The following is a 27,628-nucleotide window of genomic DNA, read 5'->3' as shown; positions in this document are numbered from 1 at the left end:
GTGTATTTTTTGCATAAAGGTATAACAGAATAGGTTTAGTTTAGTCTAGTTTTTTTAAACTTGAGTATGAACTTATACAAAATGTAGCAAGACATTAAAAAAAATATTTTATTGATTATAAAATACGCTATATCGGATTTATATCGGTATTGGCAGATATCCAAATTTATGATATTGGTATTGGACATAGAAAAAGCAGTATCGTGCCATCTCTAATTCAGAAAATGGAAGACCACAGGCTCAGTTCAAGTTAAGTAAGTAGCAGACCAAGAAAAATCTTGGATAGACAATGATGATGAACCAATGTCCAGGAATCAGTGACAAAGCTGAAGCTGCGCCGGGCTGCATCTTTCAACAAGACAACGACCCGAAACACTGCTCAAAATCCACTAAGGCATTTATGCAGAGGAAAAAGTACAACGTTCTGGAATGGCCATCTCAGTCCACAGACCTGAATATTATTGAAAATCTGTGGTGTGAGTTAAAGAGAGCTGTCCATGCTCGGAAGCCATCAAACCTGAATGAACTAGAGATGTTTTGTAAAGAAGAACGGTCCAAAATACCTTCAACCACAATCCAGACTCTCATTGGAACCTACAGGAAGCATTTAGAGGCTGTAAGTTCTGCAAAAGGCGGCTCTACTAAATATTGATTTCATTTATTGTTTTGTGGTGCCCAAATTTATGCACCTGCCTGATTTTGTTTAAACAATTATTGCACTTTCTGTAAATCCAATAAACTTCATTTCACTTCTCAAATATCACTGAGTGTGTCTCCTATATGATATATTTAACTGACATTTTTTATTGTAACAACCAACAATTTATACAGGAAAATAATGACTATTAACAAGGTTGCCCAAACTTTTGCATCCCACTGTAAGTGAACTGTACACTTGCTTGGCACCCACTATAACTATTTTTTCAGTAACACTACTACTACTGATAAAAATAATAAGTTTAATATTTTTTGCATGTGAGAGTGTCAATTCATATATTCAGATGATTCATATCAAAAATAAATTACTGTACAAAAACAGTTTTATGTGAACTGGGCACTGATGACGGCATTTTAACAGTGTTCAGGCTGGCCTGAAGGACACCACTGAGGCTCTGAACATGGCAGCACAAGAACACATCCCAAGCACCAGATCCACAGAGGCAGGAGTCTACCATACCTGACAGATGTGCAGACTGTGCCCTGGAGACTGCTCAACACATAGTAGCAGGATGTAAGAACCAAGCTGGGCCCATATACAGAGTGTCACAACGGAGTACAGGAAATGTATATATGTACATGAATGGTAAATAGACTGGTTCTTAAATAGCACTCAAAGCACTTTACACAACTTGCTCTACTGACACAAGCACATTTTTCTATGCTTGAGTGCTTTCCATCTAACATTAACACTCCAATAGATGCATTTGAGAGCAACTTGGGGTTACCCAAGAATATTTGACATGTAGACTAGTAGCCAGGGATTGTACCACCAACCTTGCAATTAGTAGATGACCTGCTCTACGTCCTACGCTACAGCCACCTTATATACAGTGGCTTGCAAAAGTATTCGGCCCCCTTGAACTTTTCCACATTTTGTCACATTACAGCCACAAACATGAATCAGTTTTATTGGAATTCCACGTGAAAGACCAATACAAAGTGGTGTACACGTGAGAAGTGGAACGAAAATCATACATGATTCCAAACATTATTTACAAATAAATAACTGAAAAGTGGGGTGTGCGTAATTATTCAGCCCCCTGAGTCAATACTTTGTAGAACCACCTTTTGCTGCAATTACAGCTGCCAGTCTTTTAGGGTATGTCTCTACCAGCTTTGCACATCTAGAGACTGAAATCCTTGCCCATTCTTCTTTGCAAAACAGCTCCAGCTCAGTCAGATTAGATGGACAGCGTTTGTGAACAGCAGTTTTCAGATCTTGCCACAGATTCTGGATTGGATTTAGATCTGGACTTTGACTGGGCCATTCTAGCACATGGATATGTTTTGTTTTAAACCATTCCATTGTTGCCCTTGCTTTATGTTTAGGGTCGTTGTCCTGCTGGAAGGTGAACCTCCGCCCCAGTCTCAAGTCTTTTGCAAACTCCAAGAGGTTTTCTTCCAAGATTACCCTGTATTTGGCTCCATCCATCTTCTCATCAACTCTGACCAGCTTCCCTGTCCCTGCTGAAGAGAAGCACCCCCAGAGCATGATGCTGCCACCACCATATTTGACAGTGGAGATGGTGTGTTCAGAGTGATGTGCAGTGTTAGTTTTCCGCCACACATAGCGTTTTGCATTTTGGCCAAAAAGTTCCATTTTGGTCTCATCTGACCAGAGCACCTTCTTCCACATGTTTGCTGTGTCCCCCACATGGCTTGTGGCAAACTGCAAACGGGACTTCTCATGGTTTTCTGTTAACAATGGCTTTCTTCTTGCCACTCTTCCATAAAGGCCAACTTTGTGCAGTGCACGACTAATAGTTGTCCTATGGACAGATTCCCCCACCTGAGCTGTAGATCTCTGCAGCTCGTCCAGAGTCACCATGGGCCTCTTGGCTGCATTTCTGATCAGCGCTCTCCTTGTTCGGCCTGTGAGTTTAGGTGGACAGCTTGTCTTGGTAGGTTTACAGTTGTGCCATACTCCTTCCATTTCTGAATGATCGCTTGAACAGTGCTCCGTGGGATGTTCAAGGCTTGGGAAATCTTTTTGTAGCCTAAACCTGCTTTAAATTTCTCAATAACTTTATCCCTGACCTGTCTGGTGTGTTCTTTGGACTTCATGGTGTTGTTGCTCCCAATATTCTCTTAGACAACCTCTGAGGCCATCACAGAGCAGCTGTATTTGTACTGACATTAGATTACACACAGGTGCACTCTATTTAGTCATTAGCACTGATCAGGCAATGTCTACGGGCAACTGACTGCACTCAGACCAAAGGGGGCTGAATAATTACGCACACCCCACTTTGCAGTTATTTATTTGTAAAAAATGTTTGGAATCATGTATGATTTTCGTTCCACTTCTCACGTGTACACCACTTTGTATTGGTCTTTCACCTGGAATTCCAATAAAATTGATTCATGTTTGTGGCTGTAATGTGAGAAAATGTGGAAAAGTTTGTGGGGGCCGAATAGTTTTGCAAGCCACTGTACATATATATACAAACTTTCTTTTTTTTTCCCCCAGGGATTTTTTCATCACTTTGTACCGTCATTAAAAATAGCACTAAAATGCAACAGTGGATGTCAAGAAGAGAAAACTGCTTACAGAATTGCTAATAAAGTAAATCAGAAACCACAGCGATGGCGATTCTACCATACAGCCATACCTGCACAATATGACTTTAATGTAAGAACCAGCAGAAGAAAACTTTATGGTTTGATGCATTTTTGGTCCTAGAGTTACTGAGCTGAAACAGAGATTTATGCTTCTCAACATATCAGTCGTGGCGGAGGATACATATTTGATAAAACAGCAGCAAATTTTGGAAACATACGTTGCAAGATCTGTAATACTGAAGATGGAAGAGAATAATGATCTTAAACAGTAGGTTTCCCCTTGATCCTCACATCCTTCAAACGAAACATCACTGAATATCTGTGGACTTTAGTAGTAACAGGCACACAAGGAGCTCCAATTTCTTATCAGCCAGTGCTAGCAAGGAGGATGGACCAAAATCCTCCAAACAGGACCTGAAAGAGTCTCAGAGGTGCTTCAAGAGCCATTTGCAAGCTAATTGCCAAACTTGGTATTATTAATTGTTGACTACACAAGGTGTGTTGCTCAGATAAAAATTAGGCAATATCAGGTTCTATATCAGGGGTCTCAAACTCCAGTCCTTGAGGGCCAGTGGCCTGAAACTTTTCCATGTGTCCCTGTTGCAACACACCTGAATACAATTAGGTCATTAGGAAGACTCTATAGCACTTGACTGCATGCTGAGGTGGCCATTCAGCTATTTGATTCATGTTACAGCAGCTCATGAGCAGTGATGGGAATAACGGCGTTACTTTTTTCAGTAACGAGTAATCTAACTAATTACTATTCCTATCGTTACAACGGCGTTACAGTTACTAACAAGGAAACGCGGTCCGTTACTATTTTTCAACAAACAGACGGTTGAAGCTGTGTTCAGCTTACCGCATCTTATATCAGTTGCACGGAAGTAGCTGTAAGTAATCTGGACGCTACAGCTTTAAGCAGCTGCGCGCTCCCGCGGACGGTAATCACGATCACTGTCTAGCACAACACCTGGAGCTCAGGGGGTAAAACAATCGCATGAGTGCTGCTGTTTGACTGAGGAAGAATAAAGTAGTCGTGGTAAGTCAATCACATGACCACTTAAAGACAAAGCAACAAGGTGCCAGTTTTTAAATTGTGTTGATAGGCCACGTAAAACCAGAGTCATGATCAACAATATATACGCGGCGTTTTTTTCCTCAATAGTTTCGCCACGTTAGCGCTAGCAAGCACTCTCTGCTTATGAGCAAAAAAAACAAAACAAAAAGTTTTAGGAGTGATGGCGAGAGAAAGAGAGAGAGAGAGAGAGAAAGAGAGAGAGCAGGAAAAGAGAGAGAGCGAGTTTTGAGATGTGAGATTTGTGACGTTTAGCGTGTTTGGAGTGTGTAGTTAATGTGTTGTCTTGTGTAGTTAGTGTGTAGTGTTGTGGATAGTTTTGTGTTGTGTGTCAGAACAATGAGGCGACTGCTGTCTCCAGGTAGAAACAGAGGTGATACACCTGCTGCTGTCAGGCCTGCAGGTATCAGGCTGTGATGTTCTCCTTTATAGTGGACAGAAATGATTTTTTTGGAGTGGCACAAATAATTTGTGTGGCATCTTATTGAAGAACAGCTGATTGTTCTGTAAATAGTTTGAAATGGTTATTTTAAAAAGGGGTAAAAAGTAAATGGATGCAAATAACTTTGTTTGCAAAACTTGTGCATAGGATTTTAAAATTGACAATTAATATTTGCATTTGAAGTTATGAAATATGATTCATTAAACATGTTTATGGTTGTTACAGTAAAAATATAACTTTTTCTACTGTGATTTTATGTTTTGTCTGATTTTAGATCAATTCTGGTTATAGAGTATGACAAAATGAGAACATAACTTTAAATTCAGACATGTGAGGTTGCGCTAAAAAGAATGATACCAAACAAGGCAAAGTAAATAGTTTTTAAAGGTAAAATGTGGAGAGAAAATCAAAAGTAGTAAAAAAAAATGGCCAATTATACCCTGGACCCCAGAGGGTTAAACATTCTTTGTTTTTGTTTTTTTTAAGTAACGCAATAGTTACTTTTCCAAGTAATTAATTACTTTTAGAATATTGTAACTCAGTTACTTTTTTGCAGAAGTAACTAGTAACTATAATTGAATTACTATTTCAAAGTAACTTGCCCAACACTGCTCATGAGTGAATGAACATAGTGCAATAAAGTACTTTTAGAAGTAATTTTTTCCAAACACTTACATTTGAGTAGGGTTAGGGGTTACCACTTCAGCATGCAGTCAAGTTCTATACTCTTGCCAATGACCCAATTTTCCCAGGGGTTTATAGCTTTATATTAACTTTATATTAATAGCTTTATAGCACCTGTACCAGGAAGTTGCGCACCCCTGGCGTAGGTGCTATTAAGAGCTGGACTTACCCAGATCACCACAGAGCAGTGTCAAAACCAGCCAGTAACATAAGCTACACCCCCTTGCTTGTGCTGCAGTGAGTTCCCCTTTTTTCATTTGATTTTTTCAATGACTTTTCAGTCAAACTTTTCAACAAGTCTGCATACCAACCTCTAATTGTTAACTAAATTAGGCAAAGATACCCTAGTAGACAAGAACTGGAAATGGCTACACAGGTGGGTATGTTCCATTTGAAATTTCTTCTCCAAATTCCTGCTTTTTGGTCCTCAGCCCAGGTTTTCCTGAGTAAGCTACTCAAATCCCCAAGTTTTCATAAAATGTTCTGAGAACCTGAGTCTCCTTATTTGACATAATCTCCAATTGTTTTTACCCAACACACTTTCTAAATCAGGCGCTCTTTTCGAGTGAGAGATGTCCTGGGAAATGCAGAGGGGGGGAAAAAAAAAAAAAAGCATTCAGTCAGTCACATACTTTCAAGCTCCATTTAATGTCCTAGCAAAAAGAGAATGTGACTGCCCTAAAGAGTGAGTAAAATAGAAAGTGCATTTTTTTTGTTCACTGGAGTTCAACATAAAAAAGATCAAAGCAGTTTCTTTTATGTCAGATGGAGCAGAATATTCTTATTTTTGTAGAAATAGCAAAAGAAATCAGTAAAATCAGTTGGGAGCATTTGGTGGTATGGTGTAGATCAAAGGCACATCACAGCTTTGTATCTCACTGGGGATTGTTGCACACGCACAGAAAACACACATACACATGCAAAAGCCTTCAAAGTACATTGCCCCGGTGGCTCTGACGCACAATCTTGCTGTGATCTACAGTCATGTCAATGGAAAGCGGTCATGGAGGAGTTCTGAGAGGCAACAAATGTTTATCCAGAGCATGGCGCTTTAATTTGGAGCCTGTAAAAGGGATAACATAGCATTTAAGAATGTCCATCTGAACCTTTATTCAAGTGGATATGATCCTAGAGAACGCAGATGAGCATGAGCAGAGGGGCTTTTTTAAAAATCTCGGATGTTACCTGTGTGTGCGGGTTTTTTTTTGTTTTGTTTTGTTTTTTTAGGATCCTTAAAGACCAGTATATCCTTGGTTACAACTGTTCTTGCTCTAACAGTCCAAAAGAAAAAGAAACAAACATTCAGTAAACATTCTTCTCTTAAGGTAGTTCCCTTATATAATCTGTAATCTTCCTCTGCTGTGTATACATAAACAAGTTTAATAACATACCAATCAGTGGTTATTTCACAATTGGAAAAAGCACAAAATGTTTACACTCCTTTACAGGTAAATAAAAGTTTCTGTCAACTCTTTAATAAAGGCGTAGCATAGACCAGAGTTCCTCTTGTCGCCTTCGCGTCCCCTCGTTCTCTGCTGTTCTGTTTAGACCTTTACATACAAATATGGACAAAGTGATGGCTCGTGCTCTGAAGCCATCAAGTCTATGAAAGAGGAGGAGGATGAGAAGGAAGAGGAGGGTAAGGGCTGGAGATGCTGGAAGGGTAAGGAAGGGGGCAGGTGGGAAGGGCTCATAGCTGGCCCTCACTGCAGTGGCTGTCCTGACTGCCACCAGGCTTTTCTGTGTCCTGACTGGGTAGCTCTTTGAGGATGAGGGCGCTGCTCTTCTCTGTAAACTCATCACAGTCGGGCTCCAGTCCGTCAGGGCAGGGCAGCTTCAGGAGCTCCTCTCTGAGCTGAGCTGTGTGTCTCTGCACAAGAGATGAATTGGTGTTAGAATCCCGGTTATTTCTTTGGCCTTAATTTGTTTTCCTACATCTCACATGAAGAGTTCAAAGGTGGCTATGTAACATTCTTGAAACCATTTGGGACAAAGTTTAACAGCGAAACAAACCCGAACAACAAATCATGACATTCATATTTACGTTGAAAAGGGACAATGATGAAAAAATGATACCTGAGTCTTGGTACTGAAAATATTGAAAAAGACACTTTTCCAACAAACTGCCACTAAAGTTGTACACCAGGGAGGGACCGATGTTCTAATGGGTTTTTGCCATGCTAGTATCTCTGGGGACACAGAAAACTGCAATACCATTATATTACTATAATACTGTGGTGGTTGTAGCAAAAATACCACAGAGGAAGAACAGCAAATGCAAAAAAACATGAGCAACATCTTTGCTTGTGTCAATGATGTAGTGGATTGCTCATGCCAAGTAAAAGATAAGCATAATGACCCGTTTATGCTCACTGCTGTCACCACATTACAACTGCTGGTCTGCAGCATGATCTGCTGTCATTTCGACTTGCCGTGGACCTCTTATAACTACCTCTTGTAACTTGTGGCCCATAGAGCGAATGGGCTGGGGAGGCAAAAGTGTGATTGGCTGATCCTTTATGTTATTTTAGTGATATATCAAATCAGAGCTCAGAGATTCACAAAACACAGAGTGGGGGATGCTTTGTCTGAGCTATGACACCTATCACCCAGAACAAGTGTGCAGTAAGTCTGGCCGGAGTGAATCTGATCACCGTGAACTAAGCTCCATGTACATTTTACAGTTTACATGTCTGCGATTCTGCTAGGGTCCACTTGGGTCTGACTTGCATAAATTTTGTCATTAGAAATTAAGCAATGGGCTCTGAACCTGCCAGTGTTTCTGTGACCACAGAGAATTTAGATTACAATGCACCAACTACACAGGCGTACTTCAAGCAGACTTCAAGGGCCTATATTAGTAACAAGTACCCCTGCTTGTCACCATCTGTCCGTGACCTCAACGGAGTATAATACCTGCTTAACAGTCAGTGTGGCAGAAAACAAGTTGCAAAGGAAAAATAGTAATTGTTACAGCAGTACAGCAAACAGTATTCAACGAAGGACGAAGCCATAGCAATGGAGAAGGACAAATGAAGACAAAGAAATGTGAAAAAAGAAAACAAAAAATGAGTGGAAATGCACAAAAAGCATGATCAATGACTGTAGTAAGGACTTCTATTACTTTCGAATATCTTTTAAAATCTATTTCACTACAAAGAAGCTCTGACTTGTGTCCTCTCTGCAGCAGGGGCTAAGCTACCAACAAGTACATAAATGATAAGCAGCTCAAAACATATTTGTAACACTGCCCCTAAACAAAGCTTTAACGTATAGATGTGTCTGTAAATCTAAACAATACATAATGCCAATTCAATATCAATCAGTTTTCAGATAACAGTGTATTAGTGTTGCTGTAACCTCTCTTTTCTTGCTATAATCTTTCTTGCTATACTACACAATAAAGGCAGAAAATGAAGCAGAACCTGTCATTTTCAGCCATGGAAGCTTGTTGCCAAGTCTCCAGAGTGTTGCCACTGTAACAACAGCTGACAGGTCGGAAGCTTCTTATTAAATAGAGCTCGTTGTTATTTAGAGAAAAGACTTGTTATGTGCAGCCTCAGTTTGTGGGTGGGGGTTACAGTGTTACTTTGTGTGTGTTAGAAGCTCCTGTTTGTCTCAAAAGGAAGTCAGGTGGGGACAGGAATTAGGCCGGCCGAGTCCCTGTCCCCTGCAGGTAGCTCACTGCTTATTAGTACGACGTGCAGGAGAGCGCTTACATACACTGCTGCTGGCTAGCTAACTCTGTAAAGCCTCATATCTGAAACACAAGGCCTGGCATCATACAGAGTGTGAAGTCAGTGTACAACAGCAAAAAAAGTGGTAAAAAAAATCTGTAACCAGGATGTTTGTCAGTCTCTTATTTTTATTGAATTGAATCTTATTATATCAATTTATTGAATTGAATTGATTCTCCTTTTGAATGTAATGTCACAAAATCATACTGTTCCTTGATCAACCCTAGATTTCAGGGGAGCACAAAAGGAGGTGTATATATGTGGTAGATATATCGTCATCATGATGTACGGAGAAACTCGAACATACAATTGAAGTGACAGTGAAGATCTTTATTGTTTTAAACATTTTGAGGTTTTGTGTGTTTATTGGCAGCCATTTCCTCGCTGACATCATTACTGTAATGCTGGAGCAAATGCTGAATTATCATGTTCTGATTGGCAAGTGACCTAAGTTTGCAGTGTTAAAAGGTGAACTAAACCAAAGTGGATGACACTAAATTCAGTAACTGACATCAAAATTAAACAAATATTGTTTTAAATATCACGGTTCAGGATTCACATAAAAAGAGCGGGCCATCCACAAATTAAAGAGCTGCTGCCCTTCCACTAGTCTGCATATCCAAGCGCCCTTGGGACACTTAAAGGCATGGAATAAAGTCTTGCATGGATGGATTATAGTAGAAACAATAGGTGTTTTGAGTACCCAAAGTAGAAAAGAACTATTTAAGTACTAGAAATATCTTTACCTTTAAAGCAGCAGCATGATGGGACATGGTGCGGCCGACCCTCTTGTCGCTGCTGTACTGCTGGATGTCAGCGATCCACTCCTCACACTGAGACATGATCTCTGCTCTCTTCAGGTAGAAGTGTTTATGGATCACCTGCAAACACACAACAACAACATTTATTCAAAAGAGAAAAAACTTTATTATGAAACTGTGGGGGGGCGTGGTTTGTGACGCTGCTGCAGGTGCGATTGACCCAGCTGCGCAGCATCTGCAATCACGCCTCGCCGCCTTAAGTTTGGAGTTTTGGTGAATGTGGTCACTGTTATGTTGAGCTGGCAGCGGGAGAGCTGCAGCTCTGTGTGTGTGTGTGTACAGCGACTAGTGAAATAAAAAGATCAAGATGTTACTGGGTCTGCCGTGTATGTTTACAGAAACATTAAGAAATGAAAAAACAATGACAAATAGGATTGCAACCTACTGATAGCTACCTATTCTAGCTTAATATTACATAATATTAAATATAATTATTTAATTAAGACAGCTGTAACAGAGAAGGTTTTATGACAAACAGCTAGAAAAGATGGCTTGTGTGATCTATTGATGATTGCAACAGATGGCTAAAAATTGAAGATAAATGAAAAACATGTTAGGTTCTAACACATAACTGAAACAACGCATTCCTCCACAAACGAGGCACACTCTAGTCTCAAGAGTCAGGGTGATATTATTTGTGCAACACTGCTTGATGTCAGCCATCTACACCCAAGTCTCTTGCTTGCCTGCCCCTACAGTCAACTTCCTAGCAACAGTCGCCATGGCTGTGCTATCAGTATGCAGGGAGTGTGGTGGTAGATGTGTCTGTAGCTGCTGCGTTGCTATTGGAGGGAGGGGATGAGTTATCATGGTGGCTGCTGATTTGCTGTTTATCAGAGACAAAAAGCAGAACAGGCAGCAGAGGGGGTTAAGGGAATGCTTTAATCCATCTTTTCTTTCTACAACTCCCTCTGCTCTCTCCATCTCAATTCCATCTTTTCCGCTCAAATGTTCATCCCACTCTCGTGCCAACCCCCCTGGGTGCTGCAGTTACATCCAGTGAGGTCCCCCACCCCCTCGCTGCTGAGTGGTAATGTTTCAAGGTAACAAACGTGTGGAAAGCATGGTGGGATCGGCTGCTGTTCAAGCTATCATATAGCTGAGAAATAGCATGTCGCTGCTGCTCAGGAAGAATGGGTCAGGTAGCAAGTGAAAGATCTGTGGTTTGATCCTTGGTTCTGCCAGTCTGCATGTTGATATATCCTTGGGCAAGATACCGAAACCTAAATTGCAATGGAATGTAAGAGCACGTGTGAATGTTAGACAAGGTGCTTAGGTAGTGTGTATGTGACTGGATGAATGAGACTTTAGTAAGAAGTGTTCAGAGTGCTCACAGTAGAAAAGCGCTGGATAAGAACATGAAGACAGATTCCTGACATTGTGTGTGATGGGATCCATGTGGTTTGGGCTTACAGCCATTTGATTTTTAGTATTTGAACACTGCCACTGATCGTAGTGTGGCAGGACTCTGTATAGATACCATTTTGACTGTTGGGGACTCCAGTGACTTGACAAAGGCTCACTTAGGAAATATTTAAACAACTAGAAAGAAATGTAGATAGGAAGTAGTCAAACATTCCCAGGTAAGTTCTTGGAAAAATTCTGTCTCTGTGAAACTGTTCCAGTTTGAAGAGTGGTTGGAACCGGAAAGGGATGCTATCATTTCAAATGCTGTTTAGGGGGAGGGAAAAAAAAAAAAAAAAAAAAAGTGGTATAACTAAAGTATTTCTTCTCTTATCTGTTGTAGATTTAATTTGAAAAATTTTAAAAATTTAATTTAAATGGTACCAAATATCAAGAATAATGTTGGAAAATGTGTATATTCCATATAGATAAAATCTCTCGATATAGATAAAATTTCTGATAGTTTTCTAATCAAGTACTTTCTAATAGTACTTCACCCTATTTTTGATGCAGATAATGTACTTTGCCATAATTTAGTGATTCCTTTTTTAAAATTGTAAAATATAAATTTAAGATGTGCTGTAATATTATAAATCTACACAAGCATACTTCACAGGCATTCTCTTTGTCCTCAACACACACACATATCAATGTTTTAACATCCAATCCCATGTTAACTACACCTGACAACCTGCTGCTCCATAATTCAAGCCTGTACTCTATAAATAGAAACTCACAACGCTGGACTCTCAAACACTCTTGTACCAAAAATAAAATATTACCTTCACCATTGGCGAAGGTAATATTGGGGTGGCTGAAGCTCAGGAGGTAGAGCAGGTCACCTACTGATCGGAAGGTTGGTGATCCCTGGCTCCTCCAGTCTGCATGTCAAGTATCCTTGGGCAAGATACTAACCCCAAGTTGCTCTCCGATGCATCCATCGGAGTATGAATGTGTGTGAATGTAGTTTAGAAAAAGCACTAATTACAGATAAAGTGCTTGTGAGAATGGGTGTGATTGGGTGAATGTGGCATGTTGTATAGAGCGCTTTCAGTACTCCAGGAGAGTAGAAAAGCGCTATATAAGAATCAGTCCATTTACCATGCCATTAGAACTTTACATTTACACAGCTCAACAAAATTGGTGGTAGGAGAGTGACGACAGTACTACCTCCAAAACCACAATATGCAGTTTACTGGTTATGTGGTGAATGAGATGCTATCAATATGAACTCAGTTGTGTGGATAAATGTACAGTAGACTACACATCCTCTTCATGCAAATAAACACTGCACAAGCTTAAATATTTGTAGATTGGAAATTAGTTTTCTCACAAAGTCACAAAACCATTTCCCATTGAATATGTTCAAATGATTCTTACTTTAATATGGAATGCAGCCGTCTCACTCAGTGTTCACTGTTTTTATTGGCTAACTGACTAAAATGTCCAGAGTATGAGCTACTGTGATTCAGCCCCATGATAAGAAATATAATGTTCTTGGTAGAAGAAACCCAAAATCAATAGATTGTGCTGTCTCAGTCACTGATACTGGTAGCACGAACAACATTTTTTGGTAAGATAAGTATACTATTACTACAAATACACCAACTGCTGGCAATTTTAAAGCAGGTCTACAGCAAGCAGGCAACTTTCTCAACTAACCAAATGAATTGTTTTCATAAAATCAAATGCAGAGAGAATTTTTCAGAGACCCTGGCTCCAGCAGTATTTGATTGACATGTTGGCTCATATGGTAATCACAGCTTTAGAAGACATTTTCTGTGATGAGGAGGCAGCAGTGCTGAAAACAAGGCCAAGATGATGGACACACGCAAGAAGCTGATGACAGGGTTGGAGAATAGTGGAGCCGTTTCTAGCTTAGACTCCAGTCAGAACAGCAAACGTGGATATGTAGCAATATGTAGGCTTCTGATTAATCTGTAGGGCAAACATCACAACACTTCACATGCATGTGAAATATACCGCTACTATTTAGACAAAAAGAATGCAACAAGGAAGGTTTCCAGAATTTATATCCATCTGTGCTCAACCATGAAGGCAGTTGATTGTGAGGATTCCTCTCATCCCACTCATCAAAGTGTCACCTTCCTATGTCAGGAATCTAGGTGCTGAAGGTTATCCTGTACGATAAGTGACAGGTTGTACTTAGCCAAATTAGAGACGTGACAGAATCTGTCTCAAGACAGATCAGCTGAGCTGCAGCTGAGACCACCGTGTCAGCATACACTACTGCATCTTCAGCACTAAAGAGCAGCTTTATAAGGTCGCTAGTCAATGACTGACACGAGGCTCCCTCTTCAATTGAGATATGGTTGTCCTCTTTTCACATAAATGAACTCTACTCCCTGCTCAAATGAGCTTTCCTCCCTGTCCAGAATGTGCACATCATCACTGAAACAATGACCACTAGCCTGTAAGGTGTAAACAGATTATGGAACGCTTGCCTGATGAGGTAGCTCATCTGAGTTGTGCCATCTGCTTAGCCAGAGGTTGTTTGGTTCCCCCATGTTTAATTCACTATATTACTTTGTGCTGGAGGACCAGATCCTTGGGTTGGACCAAATTTTGGTGATGTGTGCTTTGGAGTTTAAAAGCCACAGAGATATGTTTTGAGGAGAAAAAAAAAGACATCCCAATATTCCTGACACATAAGGGATTGCCAACAGTTTTGGCTTAGGCAGTGGTTGTCGTCCTCCTGTCCTGGATTATTTTTAGGCATCTTCATAGCTGTGACAAAGATGGAATAACAACCTTTACTCAGGGCTTTTTTGATAAGATATTCTTCTGTTACCCTGGGGATAGTGTTAACTCTGTGTTGTAGCATTCTGATAACTCCCAATTTGTGCTTCAATGCATGAGAGTCAAACCTTAAATATAGATCTGTATGCATTTGTTTATGTTACATACTGACTTTCAAATGTCAGTGTAATTGATAACTCCAAAAAAGCTAGCCTGCTATTTTTCAAACCTCTGGTTAACGTGATGTGTTTGCCCACTGAGTTAACTTGGTCAGTAAATTGTGGCAAGTCCTGAGATTTAACTTTCACCCAGGTGTCAACTAGCTGGAACACTGTGTCAATGTCTGCCTGAGCTGAAGACATGAAGGCGCTAAAAGGCCAGTGGTGAGAAAAGCACATGAGAGTACCTCACAAAGCTTCATTAAATTGTGTGCCTAATGTTTGATATTGCTTAGCTGGGTGGGATTGTCAAGTCCTACTATGTCTCCTCAATATCTTTGGCTCCAATACTCCATTTCACCTACTAGATGTCACAGATCCATTTTTTTTTTAATTTAATTTGAGCATTTACTTCTGTATAAAGGCCAGAGGGGTTTCTACTGTTTTGCCTTAAAATGTCACTAGAATACAAGCAGCACTGATTGTGGATACATGCCAATTATGTCCTGCGACATAATTTCCCGATTCCTGGGACTCTGCGAAGAACATGGAGAGGAAAGGCAGTTGGTCATAGTGATATACCTGTGTAGGAATGAAGAGGTCTAGGAAAACAAGGCAGTAGACTTTTTAAACCATACTATTTAACAATTTTGGAGATTGCAAGCCACTGTATCTTCTCAAAAGTATTCGGCCCCCTTGAACTTTTCCACATTTTGTCACATTACAGCCACAAACATGAATCAATTTTATAGGAATTCCACGTGAAAGACCAATACAAAGTGGTGTACACGTGAGAAGTGGAACGAAAATCATACATGATTCCAAACATTTTTTACAAATAAATAACTGCAAAGTGGGGTGTGCGTAATTATTCAGCCCCCTGAGTCAATACTTTGTAGAACCACCTTTTGCTGCAATTACAGCTGCCAGTCTTTTAGGGTATGTCTCTACCAGCTTTGCACATCTAGAGACTGAAATCCTTGCCCATTCTTCTTTGCAAAACAGCTCCAGCTCAGTCAGATTAGATGGACAGCGTTTGTGAACAGCAGTTTTCAGATCTTGCCACAGATTCTGGATTGGATTTAGATCTGGACTTTGACTGGGCCATTCTAACACATGGATATGTTTGGTTTTAAACCATTCCATTGTTGCCCTGGCTTTATGTTTAGGGTCGTTGTCCTGCTGGAAGGTGAACCTCCGCCCCAGTCTCAAGTCTTTTGCAGACTCCAAGAGGTTTTCTTCCAAGATTGCCCTGTATTTGGCTCCATCCATCTTCCCATCAACTCTGACCAGCTTCCCTGTCCCTGCTGAAGAGAAGCACCCCCAGAGCATGATGTTGCCACCACCATATTTGATAGTGGGGATGGTGTGTTCAGAGTGATGTGCAGTGTTAGTTTTCCGCCACACATAGCGTTTTGCATTTTGGCCAAAAAGTTCCATTTTGGTCTCATCTGACCAGAGCACCTTCTTCCACATGTTTGCTGTGTCCCCCACATGGCTTGTGGCAAACTGCAAACGGGACTTCTCATGGTTTTCTGTTAACAATGGCTTTCTTCTTGCCACTCTTCCATAAAGGCCAACTTTGTGCAGTGCACGACTAATAGTTGTCCTATGGACAGATTCCCCCACCTGAGCTGTAGATCTCTGCAGCTCGTCCAGAGTCACCATGGGCCTCTTGGCTGCATTTCTGATCAGCGCTCTCCTTGTTCGGCCTGTGAGTTTAGGTGGACGGCCTTGTCTTGGTAGGTTTACAGTTGTGCCATACTCCTTCCATTTCTGAATGATCGCTTGAACAGTGCTCCGTGGGATGTTCAAGGCTTGGGAAATCTTTTTGTAGCCTAAACCTGCTTTAAATTTCTCAATAACTTTATCCCTGACCTGTCTGGTGTGTTCTTTGGACTTCATGGTGTTGTTGCTCCCAATATTCTCTTAGACAACCTCTGAGGCCGTCACAGAGCAGCTGTATTTGTACTGACATTAGATTACACACAGATGCACTCTATTTAGTCATTAGCACTGATCAGGCAATGTCTACGGGCAACTGACTGCACTCAGACCAAAGGGGGCTGAATAATTACGCACACCCCACTTTGCAGTTATTTATTTGTAAAAAATGTTTGGAATCATGTATGATTTTCGTTCCACTTCTCACGTGTACACCACTTTGTATTGGTCTTTCACCTGGAATTCCAATAAAATTGATTCATGTTTGTGGCTGTAATGTGACAAAATGTGGAAAAGTTCAAGGGGGCTGAATACTTTTGCAAGCCACTGTACGTGAGGAATGGAGAAGAAGTATGATGATACTGACTTTCAAGAACAAGGGTGATGTGCAGAGCTGTGTAGTAACTAGAAGGATAAAACTGATGAGCCATACCAAGAAGGTATGGGAAAGAGTTGGTGAAGCTAGGTTAAGAAGCTAGGTTAAGAAACAATATGGCTTCATGCAGAGAACACCTTAAACATGGTATTTGAGAGTTTTAATGGAGAAGTACAGAGAAGGTGGAAGTAAAGAGAATGTCAGAAGCTGCACTGGGTCTGTGGATTTAGAGAAAGAATGCCAAGAGAGGAACTTGGGGATTACATCAGAGATCGGCTCTGGGTCTCCTCTTGTTTGCAGTGATGATAAATGAGGTCAGGCAGAGTCTCCGTGGACAATTATGTTTCCAGATGACATTATGATCTGTAGTGGACATAGGGAGCAAGTGCAAGAGACCCTAGAGAGGAGTAAAAGTCAGCAGAAACACAACACAATACAATGTGAATAAGTGTCAGGGGTGATTTGTGACAGGAGGACAGACAGGTAGTGAGACCTACATGGTCTAACCGTGGCACTAACAGAAAGACAGGAGGGCCAAGCTGGAGGTGGCAGAACTGAAGAGCCTAAAATTTCCATCAGGAGTGACCAGGATGTACAAGATTAAAAATGAGCATATCAGAGGCATATCAGGCTGAGTGTGTTGGAGACAAAGCCAAGGGTGAGATTATAGTGATGGTTTGGACATGTATAGACGAGAGACAGTGGGTATACTGGACAAAGGATGTAGACGACAGAGCTGCCAGCAGGAAGAAAAGAGGAATGTATGGATTAAAGTATTGTAGGAGGACACTCAGAGGGTTGATGTGACAGAGGTTGTTGTCAGGGATTTAAAAAAAAAATAAACATAACAACAACGGAAACAACGACAACAAAAACATCATTGACTTTATACAGTACAGTTTTCTAAAACCAGTCTCTACTTAGAAATGTGAAGTCAGGCATGTTACTCACTATGATGGCTTAAGTCAAGTCTTTGGGCATGTTTGCTGGATGACTGTGTACATAAGCATTTCCATAGTCATAAGTGTTACTTTATGTGGTATTTTCTCTCATTTCTGGCCATTTGATTAAAAAAAAAAAAAAAAGATGAGTACTGGGTACTTGTACAGCTCACCCAGTTGAGTAGACGACTCATTTACTAAAGGGCCAGTGAAGAGTCCCACGTTGGTCTTTTCGGCATGTCTTCTACTCTCTCTCCCAGCTTTCCTGTGCACTCTCAAACTGAAACATGTTTTTCTTGTAGCAGATGTATTCTATGGTAATGTTACTCAAATTGGGGTTGAACAACTTTAAAAAAAAAAATTAAAATTTCAATATGACAAAGAGCTTTGTAAACATGCACTGAGTCTATTAACAATGTGAAACTTCAAACCAGGGTGATGCTGACTTCAGATATGATGACACTTGATGCCACAGCAGCAGTAGGTAATTAACATTAATTTAGCAAGTTGGTCACACCAATCAGTGGTGGTTGTTATGCCTACTGCATACTGATAAGTGGTGTAATATTCATCTAGAGCGTCTGCCATATTAAGCCATTACAATCCAAATAGCCTTAAGTGGTAGGATGGTAATAAAGCCCTCCAACACTAAGCTTGTACTCAAAACCTACACTCTGAAGATGGAACACATGTTTTATGGAAGAAACATATGGAAGAAACTACTTGGTTAGAAAGCTTTAGCTCATGCATGTTGTTAAGAAATGCCTGAAAATCTATTAATTTTATTGTTATAAATTCTAATGATAAAATAAGAAGAAAGAACAACGCCAAAAGAATAATAGGCAAGTGGGAGCATGTTGGAAACACCTGAATGAAAATGACAAGGAACATCTGATGGATACGATCTCAATAGATCCAACTGATGGCAGTATAAATTACTTGAGATGTTGAATTTGAATATTGTATTTCTGCCAGAGAAATGGCTAGTGTGTCGCAAAGCTTGCCACTGACTTCACACACAGTGACACTTTTGACAGAGCAGAGGGCACCAGGGACAGATGGAATTGGTCTACTGTGTGGTATGTAATTTTTGTATGATGCATTAACAGCCAGAATGTGTGATTTCTCAACTCATACTGCTCAGGTTAATGGACCTGCCAAACAATGAATAAACACCAAGCCTCTATTCTGTCCAATTAGATGTCTAGATGTCCAATTATCCTGAACATTTACCAAAGAAGAGAAATGCATCTTTATTTTCATCTAGTTCTAAAGCTGAAAGCTCATTGCTAGCTTTAATCATTCTTACTAGAAGGGCATTCAGAGGATGTCCTTTTAACATCAACAACAAAATGTAATGTGTCCTCTCTTCATCATGCTCTGCTTCTCTAAACCATTTAGTGAAACTGGTCCAGGTATTTTTTAATAACAAATTGAACTGAAGACAATTTGGTTTTTACTCGAATGAAGAAATTCTGAATATGTTTAATGCATTTTTTGTATGAATTTCCAACTTGAATATACAGGTCAGGGACATTTCTAACAGTTTTCATTCTTTATAAAGCGGGAAAAAAAAGCACAAACATCATTTATGCATTTCTTTTATTTCTTCTCCTGAAATGGGAAAATATAACAGGATTCCAATCCTAACATTCTGAACAGATTGTTTATTATCAGTATCGTTATGTCCATCCCATTCATGACTAACATTTACTCCACATTTCCTCAAGCAAGAAAATTTTATGTTAGTAAAGTATAACGTAAAATGTGTGGTCGCCTGCCATTTATTTATTTAGATTTGTTCCATTTAGTCCGTTTTTCTCATGTAGTGTCATCATGCTGATGGGATTTTTTCCTTTCCTCCCTCTGTTCATTTCTTCCTTTCTCATTTTCATCTCTAAAGCACTCCTTTTTCTTCATTCTGCTTTCTCATGACATTTCTGAAGGAGTCTGCTTTGGATGAGCAGGTTGAAAGATAGTGCAGGGGAAGATAACAATCCGTCTCACCACAGGCCATTTAAAACATCGCAAGGAAATCAAAAAACTGTGAGGGAGAGAGTGGGGAGGAGAGGCAGGCCCACCTCCAGATGCTGCCATCCACCAAGAAATTCTTGTGAAAGGAATTTATTTGTTTTTAAATGGCTCTTGGTGAAGAGAGGTGGGTTTTGTTTTTGTTTTTCAAATGTGGTGGTGAGAGGCATGTAACCAATCTACTACGAGGATGAATCATCTAAAATGTTGTACTGACTACAGAAGTATAAAGGAAAAATAAGATTTAGTATAAAAATACATAATAATAAATAAAAGCACGAGATCAGAAAGTAAATTAAGCTGTCTTGGTTAATGTAGTTGCTCAGTACCTTGATGTGAATACCAGGGTTAATACTCAAACTTAGTCCAAGTCTACAAATGTTAAGGGGCCTGGATCCAGGGAGAAATCTTTGGATCTGGTGTCAGCCAGCAGTTTTCACATCATTTAATATTAGTGGCTAGAACTGGTTCAAGTTAGATTTAGGTTTTGAGAATTAGATGTGATTTTTAGCTTGGTGTTAAAAATAAGAAAATATGATAACTGGTCATCCAAACAACATCAAAGTCAACACTCACCTGGGTCCAGTTTTGGTGTTGTTTTCCAACAGAAGGATTTAAAAAAAGCAAATTGAAGAACAAGATTTAAGTCAAAAAAACAAATAGTTCCTACCTCTTTAAAGCATGGAGAGGGGTTGCGCATTTGCTCCAGCATGGCCCACTTGACAGTGGCCTGTCGGATGTTGCCGTCGTATTCCCGAGAGCTCTGGGTGCCACTGGGAGTTCCTCTAGATCGTTCATACCCTGGCTCATTGAAATAAGGCTCAGCCACCAAGATAAGGGACTGCACTGACACTAGCACCTGATTTGCAAATTAAAGGAAATGTGGGAAAAAATGGAAAAAGTGATCAGAATATTCAGGATTTCCATTGCAGTCATTATTATTATTATTATCATTATCATCATTATTGATAATAATAACAACAAATAATAACAATAATAATAGCTTAGTGCGGCTTCCAGATAAGCTAGGAGGAAAAAACAAAACAAAAACAGGAACACATTTTAAGATTTACAACCAAGTTAGGTATAATCCTGATACACTGACAAAATGAGCCTGAAATCCCCTCAGTGTCCTCAACATATGAAATGATCTTGGCAATGGTGGACACTTAAGAGTCTGACAAAAGCAAGGGATGTTTTGGCACCATAAAAATACAGCCTTCAATATATCTTTATTAACAGCTCCATTAATGCCTTGGCCTGTCTCAAGGAGACTAAGAACGTCTTCCTGCATTGCTCTGTCTGTTCCAAGCCACTACATAACCAACAATGACGATGTTGTGTTTGGAGGCCTGCCTGCTGGCCAGAGCCACTGTGGAGCTGGATGAACTTGAAAATGCTCCATCAAGTTGATACCAATGACCTTCAATTGATGTAGTCTGCTCCTCTTAAACTGGGCTGCCTAATTTCAGAGCCAAAATCCACTCCAGATGATGACCACTTGATTGTAGCCCACTCTGGTCTCCTTTTCAACATATTTTCCAATATTGATCACGCATGATAATCAAAAGAGACCATCCATTCATCCATCCATTCTCTTCCACTTCTCATGGTTGAGGTGGGGGGGTGGAGCCTAACCACCATGACAACCAATTCTATGGGCCTTGGTTTATTTGCCGTTTGATTAATATATATATGAAAAATGAAAGAGTAATGCAAGGGTGAGTGTGAGGATGGCAAACAGCCAAATAATGGTCTGAGGGATGTGTTAACACGTCATGTTTAGGGACATATGTATTTATCCATAGCCAACGTAGCAGACTGAATTTAACACAAGAAATTAGCAAATTTATCTAGGAATGGAGTAATATAATTATTTGGTAAGATATCTTAAAATAAACAAAATCTAGGCTTCAGCAAAGTCCAGACAACTGTACTGAGCTAAATAAACTCTAAATTAGCTTCTCAGCTCTTCTTCTTTTAATGTTTTCTTCATTAATTTGAATGAAACCTACCCCACTTAGATATACAATGAGATTCAAGTCAAAATATAGTTTTCCTAAATAGAAACTAAAAGTTCCAATTGAAAAATATTAATTTTATAGATTTTGGGACACTGATGGCAAACAATATACGGTTAAAGGAAAGTGAAAAATGCTTAATGATACATCACTGAGAGGGCTAATAATAACTATGCTAGGTTTGAGACTTAAAATAAGTCTTTATGTGGATTACTCATCATTGTATTTTCTTGAATAACAGCTTTAAAACACACTTTGAATCAATACAGATCCTTTAGGATATAACATTTCTGCACCAAATCTTGCCAAGGTACCTGGCTGCGCTTGTCAATGCCAATTCTCTCAGAGAGACCAGTAAAAGGGGCATGGATGTCACCACTGGCAGGAAAATTTTCAAGAATCAGTTTTGTACCAGTCCATTTTAATTTTCAGATTTATTACTGCTCTATGAACTTGATGTTGAAAGAAGAGTACTGGAAACAATATTGTCACTGTTATATGCACACACATGAAAGAAGCACCAGTAAATTCTTCTAGCAAGCAAACGCATCAAGAAATAAAGACATGCAGACATCACCCTTTATTGCTAATCCTATTTCAAAATGAATGATATCAAATTTTCAGTTTGTCTACATTTGATCTTAGAGAGGCATCTTTATGTCTACATTCAAAGAAAGGTTTAACAAAAAGGGGGAAAAAAGAAAAAATTAAGATTAGAAACATTTCAGACTAAGAGTCTACAAAATCAAGTCTAATGACAGATGGCATCTTGGGCAAAGATGCCAACTGATTGCAACTTCCAGATGAGTGATGTGTGTAAGCAGGCATAACCCAGAGGCTCAAGTGATAGTGGTTTGTGTTTGGTTTTATTAACACCCACACACTGTCATAAAGAAAAATAATAACAGAACTTTAAAAAGAATAGCTGTCAAAGCCCCAGGGCCATTAATACAAGGTTCCTGGGGATGTAATGAGAGGGGAGTAATAAACTATAGCCTATGACACAAAGACTGAGACAGAAGCCTGCTGATCCATTCATACAGGTGATTGTTATGATGGAAAACCATCTCACCTGTAAAAAGCTTGAGGTCTGTGGGTTCCATTTCTCTTCTGGTCTCCCGTGCCATGTGTTGAGGATACTTAAACAAACCTGATTAATAAAAGACAAACACAAAACATTATGTGCCAAAATCCATCTGTATTACCGATGTTAAACATACAATATATAAGTCCAGTAGATTTTTGTTACCCCTCTCTCGGACCTAATATGGGGTGTGGGCAAATTGTCTGATCTATAGAGTTTTTCAGATGTTCACTGAAGTTTGTTTCAGTGAACATCTGAAAAAGACAGTTTCTTCTTTTAAATTTTAAATAAAAGCTAGCACTGGTATTTGTGTACTGTTAATTTTGACATTTTTTACAGTTATGAAAAAAGACTCAAAGAGTTGGTGGACTTTTTATTGGTCATTCCGTTTTGAATGGGTCATAATACTTGCAACTACATTTGATGTATTTTGGGAAGCTCTGTCAAACTGAAGCTTCAAGTCCCTTTAAAGCTACAATAAGTAACTGCTTTGTGGCTCAGAGCTGAGCTGTCAGATATCAGCAACAAGCTTTTTAATATCAATATAACTTCTTTTTTCTCAATTTAAGCGTCCATCCCTCATCAGAGCACTGAATGGTGGCTTGCTTCTCTCTGGCTGTACCCGTGATGTGGGACGCCCTGGGAATTTCTTAGAGCAGCTGTCTGGGCCCATTATGGAAATACATGGTGACTGTCAGGCGCTGTCTAATGAGGTGTAGCTGATGGGGTGAGCTTACACACTTTGACCTCAACTACTCAATGGAAGGAAGCCAGGGCAAGAGTGCAAGAGCTCTACATATACCAACACGTCTAGAGAAGACCTTGAGGGATGCCTGGTTCTAAATGTCAAGTTTAAATAAAAACTGGAAATCTGACAGACCTGGGAAGGTCTTCAGATAGGGGGCATAATTTATCGTGTCACAACCTATATCGGGTTCTTGACAGAGCGCTAGATATATGGTGCTTTTAACCCTACTTGGCTTTTATTTCATTTTTTTCTTAATTGATGTTTCTTAACTGTATGCGCCATTCAGGAAGAATTGCCAAATTTGAAGGTACAATAACAAATACAGGTATTCGCTTCTATTTTTAAGATGCATAATGAAACCAGTGCCACTGGTATGTCGTACTTAATTAGTAAATACTACTTTTACTAATATATATGTATGTATATACACACATACATACATACACACACAAATGTATGTGTATATATACACATTTGCTCCATACAAATGTATGCAGCAAAGTGCTCAACCATCTAATCATATTATCTGCACAGTTTGTTTCTTTTACTTACAATACCAAAATTCTGAGAACAGAAGAGTACTTTTTACTCCTCAGAACTGTAGGTACCATAGGTAGCAAGTAGAGCTGTTAAAAAAAACTGATACTCAGATTCTAAGATATTTTTAAAATTACTATCAGATTATACTCATTTGCAACAGCTGTGCGTCTTCACCTCCTCTAGTTGACACTCAATTGAATAAGCACTGCTACAGACAGGCAGGCACACAGCCCCTCCTCTCAGTAACAGTTTAATGTACAAAAAAAAAAATCACAGCAAACTTGGTGAAGCATCTTAATGACAGAGGAAATTTGTGAGGTTAGTAAAAGTCCCGTTCCAGTACAGAAGTATTAAATATTATAAAATAAATATTATAATGAATATTATATTAAGTTAGTAAATTATTTGTCAGTGAATTGGTTGGCAGATTTTGCAATTAATACACATTTTAAAAACAAGAAAAAAATACATTTAAACTTTGGCATGTAACGAAAACTGTTATGATGTATTTCCTATTTCTAGGTTATATTTAAAGAATCTCACAATCAAATCATTTCAGTTTAGCAGTTACAGACTCCGATAAAGAGATACTAGAAAGTGAAGAAAATTTACATTAGCAGAAAATGAAACTTTTTCAACTCACTTTGCCATCATTGTAGAGGTTCGGGTTAAAGCGCACACTGTGTCCGCCAGTGGTCTCCAGATTGACCAGAGGTGGTGAGTTGGGATAGTCTTGGGGAAAATAAACATCAAATTCGAAACAGCCATTGGCATATGGTGTGTCAGCTGGACCAGTGATGAGAACCTATGAAAACAAACAAAAGGGAAAGCTTTAATACAAACAGCACAACAAAGATTAGTTATCAGCTTAGTCATTATCACGCTGAAAGAGGGTTAATTGGAGAAAGGTGAATGTACTGATAACAGTAAATTTAGATTTTAAAAAGTGCAAATGGCATAAGTTTTAATGGAGAAATGGACAAACACAGCTAATGCTGTTTCACAGCTGAAACAATGTAATTACAAACAAGCCAAAGGGTATGTTAGATTTAGGACTTGGTAGTAAAAAAACAAAACAGACAGACAGACAAAAAACAATTTAATTCTTAATCTCTGCCACTGGAAAATTGAACCAGGAGAACATACACTACGAAAACATAAATATAATGTCTAATTGATATTGAGTAGACTAGCTGTTTAACACTACAAAAGTTATACAAAATACCTTACTCTAAACATCTATTCCAACACAAATTAAGGATTGTTTCTTGATATTGAGCCTCAATACTGACAGCATTTGGTAGGATCGTCCATCCATTATCAACTGCTTGTCCAGGTTCAAATCATAGGGGCTGCTGTCTAACTAGAGTTGCCCAGACCTTCCTTTTTCCAGTCACCTCTTCCACCAGACTTTTCTAAGTTTAAGAGTAACACAGTTTCTCCTGAGTGTCCCATGCCTGTTTAGTCCCAGTTAAATGCCCGAAGCCGGTGAAGCTAGTTTCTGCCACGGGTATGCATGAGCATATTCTTGCTCCACACAGCACAGTTCATAAACACAGAAGAGGGCAGGGACATTGACTGACCAATAAATGAACAACTCTGCCTTCATGTTTAAAGCTCTCTTTACCACAACAACAAGGACATTGGATGATAAAACCGACAAACAGCGGGGACAACTAAGCAGTCACTGTGCAATATACTGACAACAGTCGACATACTGTGCCGATGGCGCGATATGGCAGCCTCGCCTCTGTCAGTCTGCCCCAGGGCAGCTGTGGCTACAGTAGCTTGCCTCCACCAGTGTGTGAATGTGAGAGTGAATGAATAGTGGCATTGTAAAGCGCTTTGGGTGCCTTGAAAAGCGCTATATGAAATCCAATCCATTATTATTAATGAGTATATTTCATTGCTTATTTATAAATCCTGTATTTATATATATATATATATACACATACATATATATGTGTGTGCTATATTTATGGTTATATTCATATTCTCTTTTTCGCGTTTATTTTTCATTCCAATTTCTTACTGTGCAATTTCTGTCGGTGTTCTGCTCCCGGAAACGGAATTTCCCGGAGAAACCTACCCGAGGGATTAATAAAGTTCTATCTAAACAACATCATCGGCAAAAAGCAATGACATGACTCTCAGACCACTAAATCTCTTTCTCTTGTCTAAAGTTCAGAAATTAAGTCCAAAAGTTTATAAACAGAATCAACAACAAAGGGCAGTGCCAGCAGTCCAAAACCCACTGGGTTAACGTCCTACTTAATACTGGCTACTTGAACAACACAAGTCACTATAGTAGTACTTATAGGTAGGGCTGCACAATTAATCGTTAGAAAATCGCGATCTCAATTCATAATTATGTGCGATCTCATTTCCAAATGACAACGATTTAAAAGAAAAAAAAGATGACGATTGTACCGCATTTTGATCCAGGACATAATCTGCATGAAAACAAGCGCTCACTCTTCCTGCTCAACAAATGACAAGGGCGGAGCCTTATACCACGTAATACCGAAGCCAGCTGGCAGGGAAAAAACAACTGAGAGCGCTCCTCATTGTAATACTACAATGTCATCTCTTATGTGATCTCTGTTTTTCCTAACTGTATGTCTAAAATGTGATAAATAAAGTTTATTTAAAAAAACAAAACAACGGAGAGCACATGAGAGATGACGAAGCTGTAAAGGCCAAGAAAGTGACAGGAGAAAATCCGTCCCAGTCAACCACCCAAACATCAATAACAGGAACCTTATACAGCGCTTCCCCATACCCGTCGAACTCCCGCAGGCACAAAGAAATTATGGAGGCTATCACTTATCACCTGGCTAAAGATATGGCTCCCATCAACACTGTGCAAAACGAGGAATTTAGGAAAATGATCAACACCCTAGACCAGGGGTCCCCAATCTCAGTCCACGAGGGCCGGTGTCCCTGCAGGTTTTAGATGTGTCCTTGATCCATCACAGCTGATTTAAATGGATAAATTACCTTCTCAACATGTCTTGAAGTTCTGAACTTGAAGTTCACATGATTAGTAATGAACTAATCATGTGATTCAGGTGTGCTGACCCAGGGTGAGATCTAAAACCTGCAGGGACACCGGCCCTCGTGGACTGGGATTGGGGACCCCTGCCCTAGACAAACGCTACACAGTGCCGTCCCGCAACTATTTTTCAAATGTTGCACTACCTGCTCTATACACGCAGTGTCGAGCAACGGTGGAGACGGAATTACAAGCAGTACAACATTTTGCGGCAACGACAAAATGTGAGACATTTATTGTTTTTATGTTCATTTATTGTTTTTATGTTCAGTCTCAACTGTTACGAAGTTGATGTGCAGTTAATAAGTGCAATAAATATTTATATTGGAAAAGAAAATCGTGAGAGAATCGTGATCTCAATTCTAAGCAAATAAATCGTGATTCTCATTTTATGCAAAATCGTGCAGCCCTACTTATAGGGACCAAATAGTCTACAACAATGGACCAGATAAAAGATTTAAATATTCTATTGAAATCAAGGAATTCCATGGACTTCAGAACAACTTTGGCTTCAATGACCTC

General features: G+C 39.5%; 1 protein-coding gene across 4 annotated transcripts in view; it reads right to left on the bottom strand.

Annotated features, from left to right (window-relative positions):
* Positions 1 to 6,115: 6,115 nt before the first annotated feature.
* Positions 6,116 to 27,628, bottom strand: part of birc6 (baculoviral IAP repeat containing 6) — a 196,759-nt gene continuing 175,246 nt past the window's right edge. For all 4 annotated transcript variants that reach the window (XM_019355330.1, XM_025897215.1, XM_019355332.1 and 1 more), the window contains exons 69-73: positions 24,695 to 24,856; positions 22,752 to 22,829; positions 20,329 to 20,517; positions 9,970 to 10,104; positions 6,116 to 7,356 (exon numbers count right to left, since the gene is read on the bottom strand). In XM_019355330.1, coding sequence (XP_019210875.1) covers positions 7,177 to 7,356; positions 9,970 to 10,104; positions 20,329 to 20,517; positions 22,752 to 22,829; positions 24,695 to 24,856 — 744 coding nt within the window. In that variant the 3' untranslated portion in view covers positions 6,116 to 7,176. The remainder of the gene's footprint in view (positions 7,357 to 9,969; positions 10,105 to 20,328; positions 20,518 to 22,751; positions 22,830 to 24,694; positions 24,857 to 27,628) is intronic.

The sequence above is a fragment of the Oreochromis niloticus genome, linkage group LG13 (genome assembly GCF_001858045.2).
Source record: "Oreochromis niloticus isolate F11D_XX linkage group LG13, O_niloticus_UMD_NMBU, whole genome shotgun sequence".
Lineage (NCBI taxonomy): Eukaryota > Metazoa > Chordata > Actinopteri > Cichliformes > Cichlidae > Oreochromis > Oreochromis niloticus.
This window is presented reverse-complemented; position numbering and strand designations above follow the sequence as displayed.